Below are 14,731 nucleotides of genomic sequence, written 5' to 3' on the forward strand. Positions count from 1 at the left end.
AAGTCGTCATATTTTGGTACAAATTGTCACTCATTTAATGAACCATCAAATGGATCAATTAATTGGTCGCTGAACGCAATCGTCTCGGGCTTTTATCTGGCGTTGCACTGTAGGCTCGAGGCCAAGTGAAACGGCGGCCCGTTAAGACTCGTAAAACTCCACTGTCGGCTTGAGTCAATTCTCGGGCCGACTGACAACTGAACAGGCCAAAAAATCTGCGATTATTGCCGTAGTTTAACTAATTGATCATCTTCAAGGAACGGGGGGAAAGGCTTGCATGGTCCCCCCATGCGTGGGAACAAGGGAGAGGGAGATATCGGTAATATGTCCCTCAAAGAAGGAATAATCGACCAGGAAAATGGAACCTGTCATGATTGAGAATTAAAGCTCAGCCTTGGCTGCAGAAAGGGGAGGGTTCATGCAGTGAGTGAGACTTTTGATCCGACGCAGAAGCATTTGATGGTTCATAGCCGTTGATGACCCTCTAGCCCTGGAACCATCACTAGACAAATGATCCGACGTTGAGCTTGGCTAGTTGCCCACGGGGGAGGGGAATAGCTAATCGTGTTTCTTACGTACTGGAAAACAACATTAATCGTGGAGGTATCTCGTCGTTGCCGGGGCTCCGGTATGAGGAGCCGCCATTCAGGGGCTGAGAAAGAGTCTGATGTTGGAGCTGAACAGACGATTACTGAAGAAGAAGCCAAGACGACGGAGTCTGTCCGTTTCTCTTCTAGCGTCAAGGCGCGAAATATGGATCGCCATGCTTCTAGAGCGTGTTCTGTGCATTGATGGCGCACTAACATCCAATAACAGCAGATACTGGCAAAAACATGCTACAATTGGTCAGACGAGATATCCGAGCTTTACCCAGAGCAGAAATGGATCCCCTTCCCCCAACCGAGGGGAAGACAAGGTTAGGGGAGGGGAAAACAGAAGGACGGACAGGAAATAGCCCCTGAGTCAAACAATTCAAGAGGAAAGACCAAGCTTTTTTAAACCCTTTAATTGTTTTACAGTCACAATACAATCCTTCTGTTGGTCAACTGGAACTGGAACTGAAACTACGTACCAGGCCCAGTTTATTCCTCCTACCGTCCTTACCTGTCTCTGTCAATCCCAGCTCGACGGGATCCGATTCGACCCTCGACGCACCGACACACCGATCCCAATTCAATCAATCGATACGATAATACATACATACAATAATGTCTGGCCTCGACGCGCAGGAAATAGCCTCCGCCTACGACGCCGTGCGCGCCGACAAGGAACCCACCAACTGGCTCCTTATCTCGTACGCATCGGCCGTGGGCAACAAGCTGGCGCTCACCAAGACGGGCACGGGTGGTCTGGCAGAGCTGGTGAGCAATCTGGACGACGGGCAAGTCCAGTACGGCTACGTGCGCGTCGAGTACGCCAACGACAAGGAGAGCACGCGCGTGAAGTTCATACTCGTGGTCTGGATCGGGGAGAAGACAAAGGTCATGCGCAAGGCCCGCGTCAGTATCGAGAGCGGCGATGTCAAGAGGCAGCTTTCGCATCATAGCATCGCTGTCACGACGGGGGACAAGTCGGAGCTGGACGAGAGGGATATCGTGGTTCGGTTGAGGAAGGCTGGTGGTGCTGATTACAATGGAGGACGGGGTTAATCGCGTATTACTGCTGCACATATAGCGTTTACTGCACATGCATACATACACACGCACATACATACAGAGTACACATGCAAGGAACGGCCCGTCATGACAAGCGTATTGATCATCAGCTATCGACATTGAGCACCGGTCACGTGTCGGTGAGGGAAAGACAAGAGACGGGATTAAGGACGTGTGTCGCCGGACTTCTTAGATAGGAATAAGCCCATCATGCATGCATGATAATCGGGGAAGGTAATGTTTATCTTGTTTCAACCTAGAAACTCACCATGGTCTCAAAACTGTCAACTTTGAATGCACGCGACACACACACACACACACACACACACACACCTCAAGGACCAGGGTGATGGTGGTGGTGGTGATACCCTGACGATCACATACTGGATATTCACCAAAATAGGTAAAGTATGGCAAGTAAAGCTGAGGGATCGTCAAACCAGAAACCGGAATTCGGGCTGTCGGGGATGACAGAGAGAGAGTGGTGATTGTTTGCATATGACACAGGCTACAGGGTGTTGTTGGCTGTCGCTGTTTCACAGGGGAGCTGTAGTGCAATGCTTCACATGTTGTAGTGCAATTCTTCACATGCTGTTGCGCAATCCGCGGCATGTGAATATTTAAAGACATCAATTAAATAATTTAATTTAAACTGGTCTGATGTGCTGAAAGCTTGGCCCAATACACAAACCGTTCTCAACGTTGGTCGTGCTGTTGTAAGCTTAATCTCCTTCCAGTTTGAGGTTGAAGCCGAAACCTTGTGTCGGCCTGTCCGTTTGGTGCACTCTCTCCACTGTAGTTCATGACGTAGCAGCCTATGGGCATTTGTTCTCGTTCTGTTGCGTGAGTTTTTCCTTCTCTTTTCGCTTCAGCCCCACGCGCTAGAGAGATGGGTTTCGCCTATCAGAGGCATTTATCGTACAGGATAAGAAGTGGGCTAGTATGATTGCGGTTTAGTCGCGAGTCAGCAACAGACTCGAGCTGTTGGTTCTGGGCTCACAGACACTGCCTGCCCTCCTGTAACTTGACCACTGCAGCATCATCTCTTCCCTGTAATTATTGCATGGTATTGCCCTTGTTGTTGAATTGACTGATGGATGGGCTTGACCACTCTCTAATCGTATTGTCCCATGTGGGAACCCATGTCCAAGTCTCTCTTCTTATCCTCCTCTATTCCTCTTTGAGACTAGACCTCGGTGAGAAAGGATCCATTCTGTATCCCTCCCCTGTCAAGTCTTGTCTTTTTCTCTTGATTCCTGATCCATGGTTCTCTTGCTTGTTACCCACTGTAACAATGGCCTAAGCCTGGTTTGGTCAACCCCCCCATGTTTCCCGTGAGTGCGCTACTCCAAATTTCTTCCAGGTCCTCCCCCCCCCGTCCGTCATTTTTCCCTTTCCCCAGATTCAATTCGATCTTCTCTCTTTCTCTCTCTTTTCCATTTATTAGTTTGGACCTGGTTTTTGGAATCCTGTCGCTTTTTTCTTTCTTTTCTTTTTTAAAATCCCCTCATTTCCCCTCCGTCTCCCCTCACACTCTCCCACTCTCTCTCTCACCACAACAACAAATCCTCCCTTCCTCCGCCCTGTCAATCATGTCCAAACACGACTCGGGCAGCACCAGCACCGGTGCCATGGAGCAGCCCGCCATCGACCAGAAGCCTCGACGAAACTCCAAAGCTTCCGGATCAGGCAACCCAGATGCTGCCGATCAGCTCCTCGAGAACCTTGGCTACAAGGCTGAGCTGTCGCGAAACCGCTCGACTTTCCAGGTCGCCTTCATGTCCTTCGTCCTCGCTTCCATCCCCTACGGTCTCGCTACAACCTTGGCTTACCCGCTGATTGGCGGCGGCCCTGTCAACGTTATCTGGGGATGGCTCGCTGTTTCTCTCATCATTGTCTGTGTCGCTGCGTCCCTTGGTGAAATCACCAGTGTCTATCCTACAGCTGGAGGTACATTTTTCCCTCTCTCCAATTTTCCCTTGCTCTCTCGCTTGCTTGTGCACTGTGAAACATGTCGCTGATTCGTTTGTCCGTGATAATTAGGCGTTTACTACCAAGCTTTCATGCTCTCCCCTCCTCGATGGCGTCGCATTGCGAGCTGGATCTGCGGCTGGCTCTACATTGTCGGAAACATTACGATTACACTCGCTGTCAACTTCGGTACCGCCTTGTTCATTGTCTCGTGTGTCAATGTCTTCGAATCAAGCCCCGGCGTCGGTGTCATGTCTGGAGAGGCCTACCAGGTCTTCCTCGTCTTCCTCGGCCTTACATTCCTGTGCAATGCCGTCTCTGCCCTCGGAAACAAATACCTTCCCTGGATTGATGTACGTGAACCGTGTTCGTCTCTTGTGATTGAATGGTGTGCTGATAATTTGTTACAAAGACTGCTGCTGTGTTCTGGACTTTTGCTGGTGTCATTGCCATTGTCGTTTGTGTTCTCGCCATGGCCAAGGAAGGCCGTCGCGATGCTGCCTACGTCTTTGGTCACTTCGAGGCCAACTCTGGATGGCCCAAGGGCTGGTCTTTCTGTGTCGGTCTGCTCCACGCTGCCTACGCTACTTCTTCCACTGGCATGATCATCTCGTGAGTTCAATTGACTGCCTGTGCAGATGCATTATTGACCCCATCTCTAGCATGTGCGAGGAAGTACAGAACCCCTCGGTCCAGGTCCCCAAGGCCATGGTCGCCACTATCTTCATCAACACCTTTGCCGGTCTCCTCTTCATCATCCCGTTGATGTTCGTCCTCCCCGATCTCCAACAAGTCATCCTCTCCGCCCAGCCAGTGCCCTTCATCATCAAGTCCGCTGTTGGCAGCTCCGGTGGCGCCTTTGGACTCCTCTTCCCTCTCATCATCCTCGCCATCATTTGCGGTATTGGCTGCACAACTGCCACTTCTCGATGCACATGGGCTTTCGCTCGTGACGGTGCCATCCCCGGTGCCAAGTGGTGGTCCAAGGTCAACACCTCGCTCGACGTTCCCCTCAACGCCATGATGCTCAGCATGGTTGTCCAGATCATCCTCGGTGTCATCTACTTTGGTTCATCCGCCGCCTTCAACGCCTTCTCCGGTGTTGGTGTCATTTGCTTGACTGCCTCTTATGCTACCCCCATTGCCATCAGTCTCGCCACTGGCCGTAAGCAGGTCAAGACTGGAAAGTTTTACCTTGGCAAGTTTGGCGCTGTCGCCAACGTCATTGCTATCGGTATGTTGTTCACTGACCTCTCAATCTTTGTACCTTACTAACCTGTCCAGCCTGGTCTCTCCTCGCCATGCCTCTCTTCTGCATGCCCTCCACGATCCCCGTCACCCCAGAAACCGTCAACTACGCCCCCGTCGTCTTCGTCTTCGCATGCCTCGTTTCTGGTATATGGTACTGGGCCTGGGGTCACAAGAACTACGCCGGTCCCCCCACCAACGAGGACTAGAGAAGCAATACTGCTTCCGGAGTGAGCAGGATCTAGATGCTTTGGCAATTTATTTCAGCATTTGATTTGATATGTTTTGAACATCAGTGTGTATATACGTGCGAGGATTTGAAGTCGTGCCCGTGTGCTTGATACCCATAGATACCTGGTGTTGGATCCAAGATCTGACCTGATCATGGTATAAGTGATCTGAGTGTTGGCCAGGATGATACCAAGATAGTTATAATTCGATATATGTTGTGTTGTTACCCAACTTCTAATGTGGTGGAGCCTTGATGTCTGGGCCTCAATGTCAAACAGTACCTTTGACAACGTGGTCAATTAAAACTGACGAGGAAGGCAAGGGCCTCGCACCTCATGTATGTGTCACCACTGGTGTCACCAGGACAGGCTTTCACTCGAGTATCTCCAAAAGAGACAGCAGCCAGTAGGCAGTAGAAATGTTGGCCTGTTAAGTCTTAGGGCATAATAATAAAGCCTGCTCTAAGAAGCCTACTCTAAGAAGCATAAGCTGATCTAATAGTTTCGTCTCTTATGTTTTTAGCGGCTAATCTTTATGACGCCCTGAGGAATAGTTATAGGACAGGCCATGTTGCCTCATGTTACACAACGTCTAGTCCCGTTCCCCAAATATAACGGTGTCACTTGTTCCACTTATCTCAAATCTGTGACTCGTCAAACTTATGCATAAGATCCTTGCCAGCCCTCTCTCGGCCAACACCAGACAAATGCACGATATTGTCATGTGCCACAATCTGTGTAACTCTGCAAATCGCAGTATGGTACTCAGGAGATTTCCACGCCTCGGAGCTTGACACATGCACCAAATCATCCTCGGCCACTCCCACGCAGAGAATAACTGAAACCAGTCACCTTTTTGCAGACGCCTTTGCAACCAGTATGAACCAGAGCATAGATTTAGTGTTCCCATGCGCGGTGTCTGTAAGTATGGAGGAGAATTCACAGTTTCGTTCTCGAAAATTCCGTACCGTTGAAGTGCCTGGTTCTCCATTTGGGTGACAAGCTAAGTTTGCTGGACAGGCCAACATGTCTTCCACGCATGTAATCTATGAATTCTACAGTACTTTGCCTATTGGAACACCGACATAGGCTAGAACGTAGAGCACCCCTACTCGCCACTTCCAATGTCGAAAATAATTCCATCGATATTAACTATGTGCGTGTGTCGTCGGATATCAAAGAGGGTCTTTGTTATGGAAACTCGAGGACGTAAAGGACAGGGATAAACTGGACTGCCGATGCTTGACACGATCGAGGGCGAAGCACTTGGAAGCGGATTGGGCATCAAACCGAAGGCAAAGACTGACGCATTTTATCAGTTTCCCCCAACTCCTCGTCCCACGTAACAGGCCATAAGCTAGCTTTAACGTAATGATCAAGAGTAGGCGCAGATGCCCATCTTGGTTACCATCATTGGCACGTGTTAGAACCCGCGAATCTACAACAGAGAGGCCCAGGAGCCCGTGACGAGAAATATCTGGTACGTTCCCCACAATGCCAGATACGCTGTCACCAATCTCGTTGTGCTGGGCTGTTGATAGCCTGACTGTATGAGTATTTCGTCCTTAGTGCTATGGAATAACAGCGGCCCAACCTGGCCACCTTCTCTTTACCTCTTGTGCGTCCGTCATTGCTAGTGTCAGAGCCTTGTAGCATCAATTACCTTCTGTCATCCTATTCAATGCTCTAAACCAATGTGTGCTCATTATCAATGGGTTTACTTTACACCAGGGCGAGCAGCGTCTGAGTGACATTTAAATGTTCTCCTAGAAGTCGCTCCCCCTTGCCATAAGATGTCCACAAATTTGCTACAATTATTTCCGCTCTGAGCCCCTGTGGCACAGGATACTGTTGCTCTCTCTCGAGCCTATCTCAGCACCGGAGTTTAGAACGTAATGACAATACCCATGTTAGATATACCAATGCTTTTCAAATAACTATTCTTATTTTGAACTAATATGTCGCCTGGCTCGATGTATCGATGGCGGATGCCCAATGGACATGGTCAGTGACAGCTGGCAAGTGGCCAAACTACATACGTTGAGGCGAAATGCCTTTATTTTCAAGATGACTTTTCGTACTCCCAAATGCAGATCTTGAAAGCAGTGCCAACTCCTGCTTATGCTGGGGTTCCTTCTGTGAAGTCGTCTGTCCAATGCAAATGCAGCAATAAACTTCGCCACTGTCAAGCTTGATGAAGGATCTTGGCCTCTTGCATGAATACGCTCAGACGTTTCTGCGCGATAACTCGCGAATGTGGTCGTCTTTTCGGCGAAGGGTGGACCCCATTCATCATCGTGTGAGAACTTGTACCGGGCCTCTCTTACATGTGACTGTCCAGTCCTAAGAACCTCGCCAACTCTAAATGGTGACACGCCCTGACTCGCGTAGGTGCAGAAGGTTTCTTGGTGAGAGTTTGCTGCATCCGTGGCAAAGAAAAGGTAGAGTTATACACATAATAAACGTGCCGCCTGTGTACAGATAAAGCAATCCAGCAGGTTAGATTTTGAGAACCATGATTGCTATGGAGGCAATTCATTTGAGAGTAGTACGCAGAGCTTGGTGAAACACCAAGATTAACACCATGAGCCAAGCACAAAGCTCTGGCTGGGATCACGGTTGCTTTGTTGCATCTTGAGACCAAGGGTTGGGTAATATGACTTCTTCCCAAAACGAAGCCCACCGTAGTAGGGGACAATGGCACTGTGTTTTATATCTGCCTTTCTAAATCTTCTGTTAGATGTGAAGAGATTGCAATCTGGTATTTATTATCTGTCTGTCTATCCTAGTCTCTCACAGAAAAGCGACAAAAGAGCCACCCAACCTTCCAGGGACTTTCAATGCCACTTGAACAATTATACCGGAGATTGACATATGCAACTTGTAGAGTGTCTAGAGAAGGAAACGAAACTGTACACGTCAGACGCCCATATCCACTTTATTAGCTTCTAACGTCTTATTCCCTCCGAGGACTGTGTGTGTATTAGTATTTGAGTGTATACATAGACGTGAAGACACCTACTTTAGTAGTTTGGTACAACTTAAAGCCAATACTGACTTTCATATTACCCTACAATAAAGTGTTGTGAAGAGAAGGGCATAAAGAAGTAACTTAAATCCTTTACAATATAAAAGCCTGCATCATTGAGGTTTTTGTTGCGGATTTTATTATCCAGTTGAACCTTATTGATTGCGCAGCTTTGTGACCTTGTCGAACTTTATATTGTTGGCCTTTAATGTTGAATCATTGGGATTTTACTGTTATGGTTACTACTCTCTTACATTTACTCTTTGGAGATAAAAGTGCCGCTACATTATACAATGTAACAGCACTACTCGGCAGCCTACGGCTTCCTTCAGTATAACCCTAGGAAACGCCACTCCTGACTTGACTGTTGAGCTCCGATTACAGATCTTCATGTTGTATTACCTGTCTATAGAGCCCGTGTCTTACAGGTCTTGCTTAGTCTCGGCATCTCCAGCCTTGCTTGAGTCATAAAGAAACCCTGGATAATTTGATGATGCGAGCCTTTTTCTTTTTCCGTGACTTCCCTCTCTTGCTGTACCGGATTTCAGTACCATAATCAGTGGCCATTCTAAACATACTTGGCTCATGTCATGTCTTCGATCATGAATTATTCGGCACAGGTATCACATGAAGGACTCTAATTATTCATTTCATAAGTGCTTGCGCTAAATACTCTGGTGATGCTAGAGAATTGCAAGCTGAGTGAACTAAGACCTCCAAGCTCTCCATGAAATTCAATTCGCCTTTGCACAGCGAGGATTCCAATCAGCATACCGACAGTTAGTACCAGATGACGAAGCATTGCTTTAGAAGCAGGTGGATGTAGCGGTAGCGTAGTCGAGCTTGCCGGAGTCGAAGAGGTCAAGGAAAGTGTCCTGGATGACGACTCAGGAGGATTCTATTGGGGCGTTGCATCTGAGATTGTTGAAAGGCGTAGGCTTGGCGGCTTCCTCCTCGCCGTCGTCGTTGTGTTAATAGGATCTTGTTATCAAGGTTCAACGGAGTCTTTGTGAGATGGAGCGAAAGGTACCCTTGGTAAAATTGTCAACCAGACGCTGTGAGTAACGAGCAGATAGAGTAAAAGGACATGGAAAAGAAAGTTCGCGATTGGACGGTGCAGTTCAATGTTCACGTCTTTGGGTTTTTAGCTGAGCTACAAGCTGCTATCCCAGTGGTCACAGGGGCCAGACCACCAGGTATCATAGGTCAATGATGAATTCCAGACCTTTGTCAAGGCTCCAACAGACATCAAAGAAACACGAGCAAACGAACTGTGGCTCAAAGATTCGGACAAACTCACATCCGAAATCATTAGCTGGGGAAGCGCCTCAATCCTACCTCTCCCCACGACGGCGACTAGCTTCTTATTCTTACTTGAAGGATCTCGCCAGATGAAGTTCCTGGCACGGGCTTGTTCTAGAATCTAAGATCCGAGATGGCAATGTTATCTGCAGTTCTCAATTACTTGTGCCTGGTTAATCAAATTCGGCTTCTGAGACATTAAGCACTACCTGGTCCATATCGAAAGCAGACAGTCTCTCTTTGCTCATAAGCCGGGGCACCCAGTTCTGCCTATGGGGAGTCTACAAGACACCTTCTCCAGCGATTGGTTTCCCAGCGCAAAACGGACTCTCGACCAGTGACTGACTGTTACTGTGTAGCTTGGCGAGGTGATTCTACTCGCCCACACGGTACGAGTTATCCAGAAGAACATCACATCTGCTAGTATCATGACTCTGCAATGGTCTGGCCTTGCTGCTGGCCACCACATATCTCCGAGAAATTGGTCGGAGGGAGTACCGTTCATTTCCAGGAAATTGAACGATCGTAGCTGAGTGGCTAAGGCACGCCTCCAGATCTTGCCATATCGATTACTTCCGTATATCATCTAGCCGAGATGACAAATAGACGAGAAGCGATCACCATTTGTTCAAGCCTCTAGGTCATTATCGGAAAACCAAGTTACTTTAGTTATATCCTGCTGTGGCAGGACGCCGCCGTCGTTCCATTTCTTGGAAATGTACGGTAAGCCAGCCACAGTGGGGTCTGGGTAAGGTAACCTGGCTATCCGATGTTTCGCCAGAAGGTTAAGCTAATCAATGGCGGCCTTGCATTTTGATCTAGCTAGACGATAAGTGGAAGTGATTGACACGGCACGGCGCGGCACAACACGGCGCGGCCCGGTGACATGCCTTAGTCAGCATACTCCCCTTAACTAATTTCGCCGAAATGTACAGTATATGCCAGGCAATCTAGGCCTTGAAATACCTATCCCATGGATGTCGATTTGATATGCGATACAGATGCAAAGAGAAGGCGATATTCGTGGAGTAAGCGAGGACACGCGGTAGGTTTGGATATTCGGTATGTTGCAGTACCTAGATTAGCTTGCAAGACAAACCAGTTCGAGGTGTACTTAGACTTCTGACATTTACAGTCTGGACGACTTATTACTTGAGATTGGTCTGTGGCAGCCACCTTGAGTCGTTGTAGCTGGATTAATTACTATAGCTACTTGGACGGAAGAGCTCCCTACGGCTTCTTTTTTACTGGGTACAAGGGCATGTCTTGTTTTCAGATAGAGAAAAGCGTTACAAGAGAATATGATTCGATAAATCGGGGTTTAACTCTATTGAAAGAAGAACTGCGTCAAGAATTAAGTAAATAGTATATAAGATAATAACAAACATCTTCAAAAACTACTCTTAAAGATCTTATCAAAGTCAAACTCGGTCCAATAAACCTTTGGCTTCAATCCCGCCAACTTCCACTCCCCGTCGATCTTGACATAGGTATGCTGCATCAAAGCATGACAATGGCCCTTGGCTTCGACAGATGTTTTATCAGCTCCAGTATAGCGCTGGTGCGCAGCTCGCAGTTGGTGTTTACCAACAACACGATCAGTCGAGACGACTTCGTATTTGGAGCCCCCGATGAAGTGCTGCGAGTCCACGAGAGGATCTCCGACAAAGGTTGGGGCTGAGACCATGGCTATGAAGTCTTTGGCTGGCATTGCGTCCCAGCTTTGGCCTGTTACTTCGGTGTAGTCAACCTGGGTGGAGTTAGATAAACATGGAGGTGTTCTTGTCATGGATGATACGTACGACGAGCTCCGGGGCAAGTATGGCTTCCAAACGAGCCCAGTCCTAGACAGAGGTGAGTTATACAGTATTGATGTTGGAGATAGGAGTGTTCTAACCTTTGTATCCAAACTATCTCCCCAGTCAAAAGTGATGGCCGCAAGCTGCAGTGCGTCTATCTCATGATTATTAGCACGGACTGAGATCGAGTATGCGATTGCTCAATGCGAACTCACCTGCGGGGTCAACTCGTGAAGTTGTCATGTTTTCGTGAATGATCTTGACTTGATCCAATCAATATTGAGTCAGTTGTTGGAAAATTGTTGTTGGGGATTTTAATTTGAGATTTCGGTCAAGATTCCGTGGTTTCGGAACTCGACGGAACTTCCGCCGCTTGCATTTGCGGCAATTTCTCCACTGACAGCCCTCAGGGTACCAGACAAATTGGCCGCTGGAAGCATGAGAGGCGAAATTAGTAGATCAGCTTATGCTACTCAGACTATGCTCTTTAGGCTATTTATTTTTGCAACCTAAGTCTAAGGAGGTTAACATTTCTGCTACCCAATACGGCACAAAGAGAATGTTTTAAGTCTTTAGCAATACAAGCATATTAAGTATTCCTAATGGGTAAAATTAATGCGATGGATGGAAATGCATTTTTAAGGACGCCTTTCAGTTGACACGCGCAATAATTGGGCGATGACCGGGTGATTTATTGAGGTAGAATGACAACAGCAATTCCGTGAATTATTGCCCGTGGTGCTTGAAACAGGATCAAGCCAATTGCTTTACTATGCACAACGTGTCAGACCACTGTCGAATTGTCTCCCTCTACTCTTGGGCTTTTTTTAAAAAAAAAAAAAAATTCTAAATAGCCGAATACGTGTGTCGCAAGATGCTTCAAAAGGATTGAAGTAATGAATGACATTTAACAGCCTGTGCAGTTGGATGAGGGCTGACAGAGACCAGCCTGTCAACGTCTCAATCGCTAACCGCCGCTGACACTCTGTCTTTCAATGGATTACAGGTGCAGATCACCTAACATGTCAGCACTAACAAGTGATGTTACAGTGGAGCAACCACTGTAAAATCCTTCATCCTTCTAAAGGAAACGCTACAGTTTTACGGGCGGGCTCGGACTCTTAGCGCTTATCTTTCTCACCACCACCCTCATCCATAGCACGGCATCTCATGATCCGAGTCTCGGTGCACAGAAGCACGACAGACAATTAGTTAATTACTCAAATGGCATACCATTGTTCTTCCCATTAGACAGATGAGAGTTGTGAATATATTTGCTGTATAACCACCTGCCCTCCACCCCGTACCATTTCTCAATCATCTCCAGCAGTAGCCATGACAGAACACCCAAAGCGCAACAAGGCCCGAGTCGCTGACCTCGCCTCTGGATTTCCTCACGTCCCACCCTTTGACGGCGAAGAATCACTCGACAAATCCCAGATTGCCTCAGCCTTTATCAATGAATTCTCATCTGCCGTGACCAGCGCAGATTGGGACAAATTCGCCGACCTCTTTGTCGAGGATGCTTGGTGGAGAGACGCCCTCACCCTCACATTCGACAAGCGTACGATCCATGGCCGATCCGCGATACTGTCAGCATGGAAGACTCTATCCGAAAATCACAATCGCAAACCCACAGAATTCTCGGACAATCCAACAGGAATTTGGGGCATGGCTCCCCAGTACATGCGCTTTTCCCCTACGCTTGCTTGTCTGGACGTGCCTTTTGGGTTTTGCACAAAAGAGCCGCGCTCCAAATGCATTGGCCAAGCGAAACTCGTCCGTGTAGATGGGAAGTGGCTAATCTGGATCTTGAGCACAGCCGTCCAAGAACTAATTGACCACCCATTTGAGCACCTCCCTCGCCTATCCAAGTCCTCCATCGACAGCTCCCAGCGAGGCAACCCATCTGCTCAAGGTCTACCCAATGTCTCTGGTGTGCTCGACGCCGTTGTCATCGGAGGAAGCTCCAGCGGTTTGGCCAACACAATCATGCTCGATTCCGCTGGCGCCGACGTTGCTGTCTTTGACGTTGAGCTTGAGGCGGGCGGGAATTGGTCTACGTCGCGATACTCCAGTGTTGTGCTTCATCACAATAGGAGCATGGTGCAGCTGCCCATGTTTCCCATCCCACCTGACAGCTATCCAGAGTATATGGGAGGCAAAGACCTGACAAGGTACATGTCATCCGCTGTAGAACAACTCAAGCTTCCATTTTTTGGCGGCATACAAGTCGTCGGGAGTGTCTGGCATGAGGATGCCCAGCATTGGACAATTGACCTCAAAGACATTCAATCTGGCAACACATCCACCATCAAAGCCAAAAACCTCATTCTGTCCAATGGCTTTCTCATCTCAAAGGCAAACACTTATATCCCACCTCTACAAGGTCGAGAAAAGTTCCGGGGCCCGGCCCAGCATACGTCCGAGTACCGCGACGCAACCAGTTACAAAGACCTGGATGTAATTGTCGTCGGCTCCGGAAACTCTGCGCACGACGTAGCCAAAGACCTTGCCCTCAACGGCGCAAAGAGCGTCACCATGCTACAGAGAAGCCCAACGACACTGCTAGACTTTGACATTTTTATTTCCATCGTTTCGATGCGCTACCAAGGCCAGATGCCTGTCGAAGCAGCAGACTTTCAGGAAAACTCTCTGCCATTGGGCGTAATGAGAGACATGGCTAGTGGTTTAATGTCATCCCTCAATCAGACCATGGAACCCCGCCACAAGCTCCTCCAGGAGAAGGGCTACCAGATCGAAAAGCAGGTTTGTTTGCCCTGCAGAGCATTCGAGGAACGTGGGCGGTCTATCTACATTGATCAAGAAAGGGTGTTTGACCTGGTCTTGTCGGATCGCATCCGGATTGCCACGGGCGAAGCAAAGGGTCTGACAGAACAGGGACTCGTTGTGTATGACGAGGCTGAGGATAAGTCAAAGACGATTCCAGCTGGAGGCATTGTATTTGCGACGGGCTACGAGAATGAGGATTTGCCCAAAAAGTACGCCGATGCTGGGTTTATTGATAGGGAATCAGCGGGTAAGCTTGAGAATGTGTGCGCACCATGTGTTGACGAGGAGGGCGAGCCTCCGGGCTACGTGACATATTCCGGTCGTAAGTATTTGTTCTGTTTCTCTCTTTGAAGATGGTGCTGATATTCATTAGATCCCCATCTTTACTTTGCTGGCATTGGATTCTGGATGTGTCGATGGATTGTAAGTTTCACCGCGAGATGTAGTCTACAGGTGACCCCCAACTAATTCTTTACTGCTTAGAGTCGCTATGTCGCTGTGCAGGTTATGGCTGATGTGATGGGCACATTCCCTGAACGCTACGCGCGGGGTTGACGCTGAGAGGATCAGTAACTGTCTAATCGTCTTTGTGTGAGGACTGGTCTTGATTTTAGTTTAAATGAGTTGAGGTACATAATGGATGATTCTATACTCGTAACCAACGTTTGCGCATCGTAATATCCAAATTCTATCTCGTGTTGGTCT

The 14,731-nt window shown here is 48.2% G+C and overlaps 4 protein-coding genes across 4 annotated transcripts, besides 4 other annotated features; 3 read left to right on the forward strand and 1 right to left on the reverse strand.

Moving 5' to 3' along the window:
- Positions 1–1,208: 1,208 nt before the first annotated feature.
- On the forward strand, positions 1,209–1,649 carry FPSE_10130 (uncharacterized protein; the record flags this gene model as incomplete). Its single annotated transcript, XM_009263247.1, has 1 exon — positions 1,209–1,649. The coding sequence occupies one exon, from the start codon at positions 1,209–1,211 to the stop codon at positions 1,647–1,649; it is 441 nt and encodes a 146-aa protein (XP_009261522.1).
- A 35-nt stretch (positions 1,650–1,684) lies between these two features.
- Positions 1,685–1,715: a microsatellite.
- A 243-nt stretch (positions 1,716–1,958) lies between these two features.
- Positions 1,959–1,988: a microsatellite.
- Positions 1,989–2,286: 298 nt separating this feature from the next.
- Positions 2,287–2,307: a repeat region.
- A 940-nt stretch (positions 2,308–3,247) lies between these two features.
- On the forward strand, positions 3,248–5,083 carry FPSE_10131 (uncharacterized protein; the record flags this gene model as incomplete). The annotated part of the gene is made up of 5 exons (XM_009263248.1): positions 3,248–3,605; positions 3,699–3,979; positions 4,039–4,238; positions 4,289–4,860; positions 4,911–5,083. 5 exons carry the CDS (start codon positions 3,248–3,250, stop codon positions 5,081–5,083), a joined length of 1,584 nt encoding a protein of 527 aa, XP_009261523.1.
- A 5,741-nt stretch (positions 5,084–10,824) lies between these two features.
- FPSE_10132 (uncharacterized protein) lies at positions 10,825–11,476 on the reverse strand (the record flags this gene model as incomplete). The annotated part of the gene is made up of 4 exons (XM_009263249.1): positions 10,825–11,184; positions 11,237–11,278; positions 11,332–11,387; positions 11,449–11,476. The coding sequence occupies 4 exons, from the start codon at positions 11,474–11,476 to the stop codon at positions 10,825–10,827; spliced, it is 486 nt and encodes a 161-aa protein (XP_009261524.1).
- Positions 11,477–12,055: 579 nt separating this feature from the next.
- Positions 12,056–12,086: a repeat region.
- Positions 12,087–12,568: 482 nt separating this feature from the next.
- FPSE_10133 (uncharacterized protein) lies at positions 12,569–14,581 on the forward strand (the record flags this gene model as incomplete). Its single annotated transcript, XM_009263250.1, has 3 exons — positions 12,569–14,348; positions 14,400–14,449; positions 14,510–14,581. The coding sequence occupies 3 exons, from the start codon at positions 12,569–12,571 to the stop codon at positions 14,579–14,581; spliced, it is 1,902 nt and encodes a 633-aa protein (XP_009261525.1).
- Positions 14,582–14,731: the final 150 nt, after the last annotated feature.

This window comes from Fusarium pseudograminearum, chromosome 4, assembly GCF_000303195.2.
Source record: "Fusarium pseudograminearum CS3096 chromosome 4, whole genome shotgun sequence".
NCBI classification, from domain to species: domain Eukaryota; kingdom Fungi; phylum Ascomycota; class Sordariomycetes; order Hypocreales; family Nectriaceae; genus Fusarium; species Fusarium pseudograminearum.